General features: G+C 45.4%; 1 protein-coding gene across 2 annotated transcripts; it reads right to left on the bottom strand.

Moving 5' to 3' along the window:
• Positions 1-2,556: 2,556 nt before the first annotated feature.
• SLC25A38 (solute carrier family 25 member 38) lies at positions 2,557-10,581 on the bottom strand. Of its 2 annotated transcripts, none has more exons than XM_084307022.1 (7): positions 10,539-10,581; positions 10,315-10,436; positions 10,048-10,132; positions 9,342-9,521; positions 8,710-8,878; positions 7,890-8,056; positions 2,557-6,504 (listed from the first exon to the last, which is right to left on the bottom strand). In XM_084307022.1, exons 1-7 carry the CDS (start codon positions 10,557-10,559, stop codon positions 6,382-6,384), a joined length of 867 nt encoding a protein of 288 aa, XP_084163148.1. In that variant the 5' UTR covers positions 10,560-10,581; the 3' UTR covers positions 2,557-6,381. The 2 variants fall into 2 exon arrangements, with proteins under 2 accessions (XP_084163148.1, XP_084163149.1); XM_084307023.1 differs by having other exon boundaries at positions 7,890-7,999.
• Positions 10,582-12,252: the final 1,671 nt, after the last annotated feature.

Here is a 12,252-nt window from a genome sequence, read left to right as displayed (position 1 = left end):
GGCCTGTAACACGCCCCCAGTGGTGGGAAAGCCACTGAGCTGCTGTGCAGACATCTGCTGCCCAAAGAGGTCCTGTGAAGAGTGAATCGACTGGTGCATCTGGGCAGAACATGAGAGAGGCTCAGTAAGAAAGACCTTTGGGCAGTATCTTTGCCATGGGACATGCCTGTGGGTGTCATACAGGGAATGGTGTGGAGCCTGTGGAGTTTGATCCTCCAGAAGACAAAACCGAGAACACAGATACGCAGCCACCTCCTGTGAAGCTGTATGCGTCAATGTTGCATTTGGGATTCCCCCAACAAAGAGAAGTGGGAGCCCTACCAAGAGGACTAGGGCTTCTCTGGTGCCTTGGCCTTGGTCCTGTGCCTTGAAAGGGCTCCAGTCCCCTACCAGTCCCCTGCCAGAAGGCAGCTGAGGCAGGGTGAGGAAATGGGAAGTGAAGGTATTAATTTACATGTACCTGGCTTGTGCAAGGCTTCCCTGGAACCTGTAACAGAGTTCCTGAGTTACAGGTGTAGTGTGAGCCCATCTTCCCTGTCCCACACTGTCCCAGTCATCATCAAATCAATAGGTGGAACCGATTAACCTCAGTGAAGAGGATAGAGACACTGTGCCTGGGATCCCCCTGGCAAAAAGGCAGCAACAGTGTGCCATAAGGATGTGGCTTCACAGTGCTTCAGACCTGCCCCATCAACATCCTGCAGCTGAGGCAGGGTGAGGAAGAGGGAAATGCTGCAGGTTGGCCAGCTTACAGTCTTCCCCTCGTCAATAAAGGATATAGTATCTTTAAGATATTGTGTGAGGCCTTTTCCATCTCATGTTATTCCCCCTGTCCTCGGAGCATGTTTTCTGTACTAAGCCCTCAGGGAGAAGGAAGGGAGGGCCCTTGCTTCCCTTGGGCTGTTGCAGCAGGGAGCAGAAGCAGCTGGTGGAGGGCCACCAAGGTCAGGGTGGCTCTGGAAGTGATTTTCTAAAAGTTGTTCTTATTTGAAGCAGTATATTATCTTCATTACTCTCACTTCAGGTTTCTGTGACCACACCTTATTACTACTTCTTGGTTTTTCTTATCCTCCTCCAGCAAAGGTGCACAAAACCATACAGTATCAGGCTTAGCAGACATTAATACATGCTGGTTTAACAGCCTGTCCAGTGTACAGCCCAGGTGAACTACAGATCACTCCAGGTACAAGTTTAGTCAAGCAAATGGGACACGACACCACAGTGGGTGAGAATCTGCTACATGAACCTGTCTGCTAGCTTTGCTGCAGCATGGTGGCCCTCAGCCAGAGAACAGCATAGCCTGTTGGTTAATTTGCAATTTTATAAGCATGCACACTATAAACATTTCTCAGAAATACATGTGGTTGATAACCACAGTATCTAATACTGGAGACAGCAGTCTGATTTTCCAAACACCATGGAATGTATTTTCAGCACACTTAAAAGTTACTCCTTAGTATGTGGCTTTTTTTCTTTTAAAACTTTGGATAAGATGATGTATGTACTTGCTGGTGATCCCTTATGTTGGAGGCAGAGCCATGTGCAGTCTGTTCCATCTCCAGGAGACCCGATCCCAAGGAAAGAACAGCTCCACAGTGACAGCAAGGCTTTCTTTTGTTCACCTTTGCCAGATATGGTCCCACATTTGCCTTTATTCAAAAAACGTTCATCTTTTGTAAGGCTGTTTGTCACGCACATAATGCTACTACTTGTATGGAAACTGCCTCTGGAAGCAGCTACATTTTCTTCACATACTGAAAGCTCCAGGAAGCTCTGAGGTTAGTACTCAATAGTGGAGGTAGTGTTATTTTTTTAAAGATGCAGTTGCTTTACCTTGAAGTTTGCAGTTTCAGAAGAGAAAAATGGTTTTACAGTTGAATGATCTTTACTGAAGTTACAACTGGCATCTACTAAACCCAGAGCAGTATCATCTTTGTAAATTCCATCTTCACTTGTATTTCAAAGGTTTGTTATTTCTTTCGTGGTTTGGGGAAAACAGACTTCAGCAAATTCTTATTTCCAGTTCTACAAAAGTTGCAGAGGTCTCCTTGTTAACCTTTTATTTTGCTGGTTTCTTAAGCAGACACCATAGGTTAATGTTCTATTACAAGAATAGTGCCTTTAACGGTTCCTCTTCTATCTTTCCCACCCTCCACAGGGTTAGGGAGCTTGTCCCTTATCTCTCCTCACAGCTGCAGCAGCTGGCAGCAGAGTAAACAGAAATGCCTCTACACTGGATGTGGGTCTCCAAGGCAGCAGGAGCTCTGGGGAGCCCCGCATGCAAGAGGTGGTGCAGCCTATCCACTACTGCATCCCAGGGCCATGCTTTGGTAAGAGATCAGCAATCAAGTATGCCCTTGCACTATGCCTCACAGCAAAAATGAAGTCACAAGCACAATTTTTGGTCCTCTGTTGAGATTAGGCTGCCTAATTAGCGAAGAGCTGGTTTGCATGAGATTAAAAAGTTAGTTTCTACTCAGAGTGCTCAAAACGCCACTGTCCTAAAGGCTGATATTTCAACTTCTGTTAGTGAGATTCACTTTGTATCAGCCTTAACACACAACAGGCAGGCAGAGAAAGCTGTGAGGAAGACAAGAGTCCCCACTGCTGTGTATTCTTTTTCATTTAAGTAATGCAAATTCAGCTTGCATTAGCACAGTCTGTTTATTGTGCCCTAGAGAAAGAGAATACACATGGCCTCATATTACTCTGAACTCACCCAACAATTCTGTTCTCTTGGAGAAAAAGCCTAATAAAGAAAAATTAGTTTCCCATCCCATCTCTTTGCTTTTTACGTTTTTGTTTTGCTGTTGTTAGTGGTTTTTTTTTGGAAGAAATAGAGGGGATGACATTGATAATTCTGGCAACCCAGCTTTTAATAGAAATATATACTTTATCACAAATATTTTTTGTAGACATACACTCAAAACACTCAAACCTATACAATGTTCAAAACCTCCAGTTCTGTTTTAAACAGTACAAGAGAAAAAAAATATGACCACCAGAGGCAGAACAGAAATAACATGAAACAAATAAATACCCAGGCTATTTCTCTTGTGTCTTTACAAGAGAGTTAAATACTGACTGCCTCAATGTGTTAGCCAGTTGCATTCTTATACCACAGTTGCAGGGGCAAACAGAGCCAACACACACTCACTAAGAGTGCATTGCCAGCAACTGAGGTCACCCAGAGAGGGATCTGACTGTGATCTTGCCATAATAGAAAAAGGCTCACACTTTATCACACCACCTTCTCCAAAGCCATCTTAGCTTAGATTTTGTAAATGATTATCTAATGGGATTGTTAGTGCTGAATTGTTGGGGTGATAGAGGTAGGTGATTCATTACCTGCCTCTGGGACTGTCTTTGGTTTTTGTGTTTAGGTTGTACAGTGACCATTTTTTGTTTGTTAGAAGCATACAACCTCATGAGCAGCATAGCTAAACACTCACCACAACTATTGAAAAGTAACTTCAACTAATCAGTTTAGAAACAATGTGTGTTTTTTTTTTTTTGAAAAAGAAAAAGGATGAAAGATGATAAAATGAGCTGAGAAAGTCTTGTATCCGTCCGATACAGCTTTCAGGTCATGAAGTAGAAAGAACTTCAAGCTTCCCCTTCCCCTATATGTAAGGGAAGTGACAAAAGAAACAAAAACAAACAAACCTGCACCACAAAACTCACTATTCCCAGCTTGTGTGTAGAGAAGTCTTTGGATTTGCAGCACTAAGGGTTGATGAAGTGCAGTGCAGTTTAGATTCTCTATTTGTAGAGGTCCAAGGAGCCCCAACTAGTTCACAAGTGAAAGACATACACCTTTTCACTCCACTGCAACTAAGAGCCTCCTCATTCTCTATGAAGTTAAGGGAATAGAAGAGCTTTCCAAAAGAAAAAAAGCTAATACTGCTTTAGGGCAGTAGATTTTAAGACCCCAGCAGGTCTGAATAGATTCTCTAGTTCCTCCTTCGTTACTTTACCAGGCAGGAATATAGGGCACAAAAGCCACCAAAGCAGCCCTGCATTTCAGATTTCTGATGAGGACATCACTTAATACAATATTTATCACCTGGCACTCTTTGCTCACATGCCTCATTAAGCTTCTATCTGCACAAGCTGCATATTACTTTGCAATTGCTTAATCAGCAGCTAAAATACTTGTGAAGCATCTTGCAGGCAACCCCACGTGCAGCCCTTGACTGCCACAACACAAGGTGAACAACAGATCTACCTCACACACCAGACTGGGAAACCCCAAATAAATTCAGGCTTTGACCCCATGCATAGCAGAATAAAGGACTCTGCCAGGTCAGTGATCTAGACTTGGTTCTTCAGCTCTGTCAGCAGTACTCAGGGTAACAAACAACAACATGTGCAGTCACCACTGTTTCACGTGCACTTGAGTTCAAGTCACTATGGGTAAGAGGGACTACAAAAAGGGGAACTGCTTTTATTCAGGATTTGGCAAATGATCCAGCCACTCACCTGACAATCTGCCAGCTTCACAATCTGACTGACAGGAATGATTTGATGAAGTGCTCTATTCTTAACATGCACACATGCACTCAGGACCCTTCACCAGCATTCTTGGAGACTCATGCATAGTGTAGTGCCAGCCCACTCACAGATGGGCTCAGACTAAAAACAGGCAGCCCCTTCAAGCATCTAGCATGTCCTTAAACTTTCCGGTGACTTCACTTTCACGTCAGTCATCAAAGCTACTTGCGGCTGGAATCTATTGAAGAACATCATTTACAACTCACATCCCCTCTGTTCTTGTGGTCAGGAGACTGCCAGAGCAGGCACTGCTTATGCAAGTTGCATTTTAAGTATTAAGTATGATACATCAAACCAGTTCATACAACTGAAGTGTGCCACATCTTCATATTTAGAGACACCTACTCTGTTTTTAAAGTGAATTTTAACACCACTAGATATTTAATAAAAAACAATGCTATGTTTTCTGCAAGGTACACTACAGAACAGGGTACATACTTCCATGCCTAGCTTTGTGACGACACCAGCAAAGCTGCAAATTCAGCCAGCCCATAGAAGTACAAGTGAAGAGGGGAGCAGGCTGTACCTAAGATTGGAAAGCATATGCTATTAGCTCTGGAGTAGAAATGAGGAAAAAGGCACAGTTGATGAAAAAAAGTGTACTTGATCTCCAAGCTTAAACTCAGGAATACTGAAACATGAACAGATGAACCTGCTAAGAGAAAACAATCTCAGAACCCGCCCAGAGTTTGTGTGGAACATAAATAGAATTAAAGTTCCCTACCAAACACTCAGACACCTCAAACTTTGGAGAAAGCTTGCAGAAAAAAAACACAGCCTTTTCTCTCCCAAACTAAAGATATTCCACATGCAATCAGTAATGGCTTCTAAGAGAAATCTGAAGTGTATGTATATGTATCTGCTTCCATTATTCATTTATGCACTAGGAGCCGTGATCCTAAAAGCTACATCTAAGGACCAGCTCACGCAGAATGTAGATCAGGGATCAAACAAATAATAGGAAGCAAATACATCTCTAGTACAACTGGATAAAAAAAAAAAAAAAAAGTATTCCTGGTGTAACCAATCATCAGGAAAAGTGTTTTTTCAGGGAACAAGTAGAATGTTGGTAGCAACTAGCATGCTCTCGACTTTTGCTTTGAAGTGTCTTATGCTTCTTAATTCTAGTGCAAATGCTGCTGTAGCCGCAGAAGCATATATGAAGTGTTAAGATACTCAGTTACACAGTGGCATATGACACAGCAAGGAGACTTTAGTTACCTTCTCTGTTATCAAGCACAGTACAAAAATGATGACAGAGCTTTCCTTCAGCACTTCATTCTCTTCCACCCACTCCTGCATTATAAACCTCAAGAGACACATCCAGTCTCCTGATGTGGTCTGCAGTGTTCCCCTGTGAGAACAACGCATATGAGGAAGGAGGATCTACAGCAGACGGTGGATCACAGTGGCCTTACTGGCCAGACCAGCAAGGAACAGGCTGGCAGATTCTGCAATCAGCACTGCCCTTGCTGTTATCTCCTCAAACACTTTTTGTTCAGCAATTTCTCATTGCATTAAGGTGGTGAGCACAGAGCTAGCTTTAAAACAGGCTTCTCTAAGCACAGGCACCAGGCTGCAGAAACCCTGCCATTTCCCAAGGAAGCCTGCAAATACAGTCCTTCTGGAATGAATTGATCAAATGAAGCAAAGATTCAACTCTTCTTTCCCCTACTTGCCAAAAGGCTTAATCCTCTCTCTCCAAAGGACTTTCTTCCTCCCAGCTGAGTAAGGCTTATTCCTCTGTGCAACTGGGAACTGCCCAGTGCCAGCTGATCACAGCAAGCAGGAAAAGGAGTGAAGCTGTTCAGTTTTAGTGCAAGTCAGTCAAGATTTCAAGCCCATTTTTTCCATCATCTGTTCATATACAGTCCATGCCATCGCTGCCATCAAAGTACGCCTGAGGGCACGGGGCACTCCACCTCGGAAAAAGCCGACCAGCCCAAAGTCCTGCAACAGGAGATAAACAACAAGCCGTTACTATCTGCCTCGAGCATTTTAACTTCTCATATTACATGGAACAGCCCAGGATGTATTTCAGCTCTGATCCAAATCAGCCTCTGAAAGATCCAGGCTTAAATTGAATTCAACCTTTAGGAAGAACCCATAACGCTGTGCACTTGCAGGGCTGCTGCTGAAGAAGGAAGGGGAAGGGTGTGTTAGGATGACAAACAATGGGGAAAGCCACATTGAAGCCTGAAAAAGAGAAGGTGAGGGAGTAACAATTTCAAGCCACTTGAGGAAAGTGACTTGTTCTAGTTTACAGATCATTCATATTTACAAAAATAATTTAAGACTTAAAATTGAAGTTTATAAGTACTGAATAAGAAAAAAAATCTGATACAAGGAAATGAACTACATATAAAAAAAATCAAAACATATTCCCGTTTAGGATTAGAGTTCAATTTGGAAACAGAGTAAAGCTGCCTTCTGAGGGCAGGAAGGGGAAGGTGGATTTTGAGTACATCTCTATGCCATTCCTTGGATACAGACCTGAATATTTATTTCTCTTTTAGTGTCTTTTAATATTTCTCTTTTAAGGGAAAAGAATTGATTTTTTCACTGGCTTATCTCTAAAATTGCCATTTAATGCCACTTACTAAAGAAACCCTTTGTTTCAGTGTGGTAACTACAGATGTGCCTGCACTGATAAGCCAGAGGTGACAGCAGCTGCAAGCACAGCTCCACCAAGCTTACATACAGAGCTAAAATGAAATAATCCAAGTGCTTTCCATCACTACCAGTGTAAGAATCAAGGCATAACAGACAGAACTTAAGCGTAATCATTCACTAGTTGGAAACATGAAGCAAGTTTGTGTGGAGAGATACTTGCTGCAATACGCCAACCTTTGTGCTCTAAGCTTACTCTCCAATTCCCATTTTTTGTAATTTTGTGAAAAGAAAAAAAAAAAAGATAATGGACTGGGGAATGGCAAGAATAATCAGGGAGCAAGTTCACAGCCTTGTAATCTGTCCAAGAAGAGCAAAAAAATATCTGATAGCAATAATGGCCTCACTTATTACAAGGAAAACCAAGGAATAATGGACTGAAGACTCTGACAGCTTTCAAGCCATCAAAAACATTACTTCTCCAGCTACTTTCCCGAGCAGACCATAAGCCAGTGACAAGAAATTCAGCCTCAGTCTCCCGCAGCATGATCCAGCTCATCTTCTGAAAACACTCACACTAATTAGCCTGATTGTAAGAATTCAATAAGCAGTCACATTTGTTCACCTACTTTAAAAGGCAAAAACTTTCTTAGCATGGCTGTGCTTCAAGCAAGGAAGTGAGAAGCAAGGCTGCAATTGCACTAGCTAGAAGGGATTCATCTCACCTTGTAGATGAAGGCAATGGCCTGGCTTGTCCTGCAGTACTTTTCAGGGGATAGCTGCATGTGTGTTTTGATGACATCAGCAGGCTGTGTTGTCAGTGAAGCCAAGATTCCTGCAAAGATCCCACAGCCGAAATTCATCAAGGGCATGAGCACTGGATCCAGCTGGTCTGCAGCAGAGCAAAGGCAACTCACTCAGACACAAAACAGGCTACATTGCATGACAAACTGAAAAGCTACTGAATGAGGGTATCAATAGCAGAGTCCAAGAGAAGACAAAATCCATGCAGGGCAGAGAAGACCTTGGAAGGGAAGGTTAAAGTTAAGACTTTAAAGATAGAAGACAAAGTTACTTATCTTAAAGACAAGTTAAAGATAAGACTGCACAAAGAGCTCACTTCTGAGGAACTGAATTTAATTGGAGCTCAGGTAAGGAAAAGATGTGTAAGTCTCGTCCCAGCCAGTTCTAACACCAGAGAAATGCCAGTTTAGTGGAAACTAATCAGTATACAAGACAACCAGCCGGATAAAACACTGCTGAACACATCCTCTCAGTTCTTCACTAACCTAACTTAAGCATCACTTACTTATATTAAGCATCAGTCTTCATAACCAATTAGTTCAGGGTCAATTTCCATTTCTATACTGATCTGAGCTATAAGTCTACAGTTCTCTTTAAGTAAGAGGCAAACATCTCACCTGAAGTCCTACAAGAGACTAAGTTAGCTGCTGAGGTTGAGTGCAATAGGCAGAGCAGGGAATCATAGGGCAAGATGCAAGAAAAGTAGTATCTTCTGTTACGGCCTCCAAAGTTCAGCCTTACCCTGAGGTGTGAGTTTTTTGGTCTGTGTGTAGAACATCAGGTAGATCCCAGAGAATGGTGCATCCCGCAGCAGTGTTGCGGTGAGCCCACTGAACATGCCACGAGCCCCTTCTGTCTGGTAAATATTCTTCAGAGCTGCGTATACACTCCTATAGCCAAACCTTCCACTCTGCAGAGGCAGATAAAATTCTGTCATCCACATGCCAGGAACGGGCTAAGGAGCTCTGCTCTCAGCCTGAGGTAACCATGTTCAAACCAACAATGCTATGTGCTTCATGTAATACCTAAGATGGCAGTAGAGAGGATAGCCCAAGGCAAAAACTTCATTCCATCTGCCTCTGCCTTTAAAACAGTCTTTCAAGAAGGTAACTTAAAAAGGGCCCTACAATTGCAAAGACATTACATGCAAACAGAACTTCAAAATCTCTGGGTGAATTCTGTTCCATCTTACACTTCTTGCCTAAACACCAGTGGTATGACTTGGCACAATGCATGAACCAGGATGAAATCGGGACTACATCTCTGGCTGTATCTGAGGACCAGCAACCTTCTCCAGATACAAGAACTTCTTTGTCATCATGAGGAACGGGTGTGACATCATTAACAAGGAATTAATTAGAAAGTCAACTAACCTCATACCGGGTCTTCACTACAGTTACCGGCAACATGCAAATCCCTGATATTGCACGTGCAGTAGCACCCAGAAAGACAGACTCCAGGGCTGTGGGTGAACGGTCCACTAGAAGATTTTGCTTCATTGTGTACAGAGTGCTGAAGTAAATCCCAACCCCAGGAATGCATCTTGCAAAAGACTTCAAAGAAACAGTACCAAAGAAAGACAGAAAAAGCACTCATAAGACAAAATGTACTACAGAACATTTCAGGAGCTATTAAATGTGTTAGGAAGCTTTATGAAAAAAAAATCACTGCAAGATCATTAAAGCTAAGAAAAGAAAACAAAGAAAAGTAATTAATGCCACTGAGAGGTAAGAGATTCAACTGACGCCAGGGTTTAACACACTCCTCATCTGCAATTTTCTAGCAACAAGGTATTCCAAAGCGAAACTAGGTTCTGCAGTTGCCACACCATGTTTGTAAAATTATTCAAGCATTCAGCTGCTCAGCCTTGCAAATCAACAATGGCTGCTAGGACCAAACCAGCGGAACTCACAACATTAACCATTAACACCTTAAAATTGGATTTAACTATCTACCTATCACATGATCTCACTTAAATCATACAAGAGCTGGCCACTTGAATCCAGCCCTTAGTTATTAAAAAACGGTAGGTCTATTTATGTGTGTGTTTTTGCGATGAGGGTCGAAACAGCCACTTACTGGTGAGACACCTTTCCAGAGCCCCAGAAGACTCTCGGTACGAACCACCCTGAAGAGCAGCATCACCATCCCAACGCGGCCGGACCTGAAAGGAAGACAAGACAGGCGCTGCAGGGAGGGGCTGCTTCTGCCCTCAGCCCTACAGGCTCCCGGTCACTCTTTGCAGACCCCATCCTGTCCCAGAAGGACGCTCAGTCCCTGCAGGACACCCCCGAGCACCGAGCCCCGGCCGGGCTGGGGCACGGCCCCCCCCGATTGGCCCCTTACCCGCCCGCGGGGGGCTGCAGGGTCTGCAGGCGGGTCTTCAGCAGGTCGAGGGGCTGGAAAAGGAGCGTGGAGCAGGTGCCGCTGATAGAGCCGCAGATGAAGGCCTTCAGCACGGGATGCATCTGGAGGGGGAGGGGAGGCGGCCGGTTAACGTCCCGTCACGGGGAGCCGCGCGAACCCAGCGCACCGCGCCGACCGCGGCTGGGCCGCAGGCGCGCCATTACCTCCACCTCTCGCCCCGGCATCCCCGAACCGCTCCGCAACCAGTCAGCGCCACAGGCAGGAGTGACGCGACGGGCGCGCCCCCGCCGCGGGCCAATCCCAGCCAAGGCGGGGGGCGCGCGGCCCGCCAAGTGCGGCTGCGCGGCCGCTAAGCTCTGGCGTACCGGGGGCGCGCTTGCCGTGACACGTGACCTGCATGGGCGGGTGCGCGCCTTGCGGCCCCGCCTTCGTGCGAAAATATGAAAAGCAGGGGGCGTGTGTTTAAGTCAGTGGCTGGAATGTGGTTTGGGCCCCATTTCCTGGACCTAACAACCCTTTTGGTAAAGAAGTTCTTCCTAACATCCAACCTAAAACTCCCCTGGTGCAACTCTAGCCCATTCCCCTTCGTCCTGTCACCGGGCACGTGGGAGAACAGGCCAACCCCCACCTCGCTACAGCCTCCTTTAAGGTACCTGTGGAGTGCAATAAGGTCGCCCCTGAGCCTCCTCTTCTCCAGGCTGAACAAGCCCAGCTCCCTCAGCTGCTCCTTGTAGGACTTGTTCTCCAGACCCCTCACCAGCTTCGTCGACCCACATCCAGCCTTTCCTCGAACGCCCCCAGGGATAGTGACGCCACCACCTCCCTGGGCAACCCGATCCAATACCTGACTTCTCTTCCTGAGATGAAATTCCTCCCCATTTTTAATCTAACACCCCCTCCCCCCCCCTGCAGCAAAATATTTGGCCCGGCAGGCTTTGCAAGGCACAGGCACAGGAAAATTGAGCAATTACGAAGTGTTGCTTTCATTTCTTCCCCCCCCCCCCCGCTCCCTCCTGCTGGATGTCCTGTTCTGGTAGCACCTGAAGACACCATCATCCTCCCACCACTGGAGCACCCAAGCAGTGGGACACCAACATGAGCCTCAGCTCTTGGGAGCCAAAGGCTTTCAAGAAGTTGAGAAACTGAAGGTGGCTGCAGAGCCAGCTGATCCTTTTCCACTAAGCAGGAGGAGACATAGCCAAAGGCTGTTGGCTTTCAGCCTGCAGCCCCCTGTGTATTGCCAGCTGATCACGGTGGTGGGCCCCAGGGTGGTTCCAGCTGTGCAGCTCTGAATGTCTCTTGGATGAACCTGGGAGTCCCATGCCAACATGCAGCCCCATAGCCTGCCCTGTGGAGGCTCCAAATGGCTCCCAGCTGTCGTGAATCATCAAAAGACCCTCAAAGGCTCAGGAGATGCCCCTAGGTGGCTCACAGGTGGTGCGAAGCTCAACCTTCATGCTCCTCTTCAGCTGCCAGACCTCTCCAGCTCCACTTTCCCAATCCTATGAATTCCTGGCTTCCTCTTGACACATCCTGACTCCTTTTCTCTCGTGCATGCTGCTGCAAAAGGCCTGGTGACAAAGTGCAGCCCTTCCTGCTGTACTGGAGTGTTGATGGGTGGCCTGGGGAAAAGAAGCAGAAAAGCAATGGAAGTGTTGAGAGAATGAGAAATGTTTCTTTAGCGTGGGGTTGTAAGTGATATAGTGCAAAGTTTCAGGCTGGAAAAGTGGTCAGGGGCAGGAATACTAGTGCTGGACAAAATTTACATAGTAAATAAATTCAGAGAGAACCTCTTTTCCACATTGCCCTGTTGTGGTCTTTTTGGAGGAGTACCAGATTGGAGTGAAAGAAAGCTATGTTCAGCTACTAACTTATGGCATCCTGAACTTGTTATGGGATCACATGTATCATGCCTAA

This window comes from Netta rufina, assembly GCF_964035555.1.
Source record: "Netta rufina genome assembly, chromosome: 2".
NCBI lineage: Eukaryota > Metazoa > Chordata > Aves > Anseriformes > Anatidae > Netta > Netta rufina.
The sequence above is the reverse complement of the archived record's forward strand: the minus strand, read 5'-3'. Positions and strand labels throughout refer to the sequence as shown.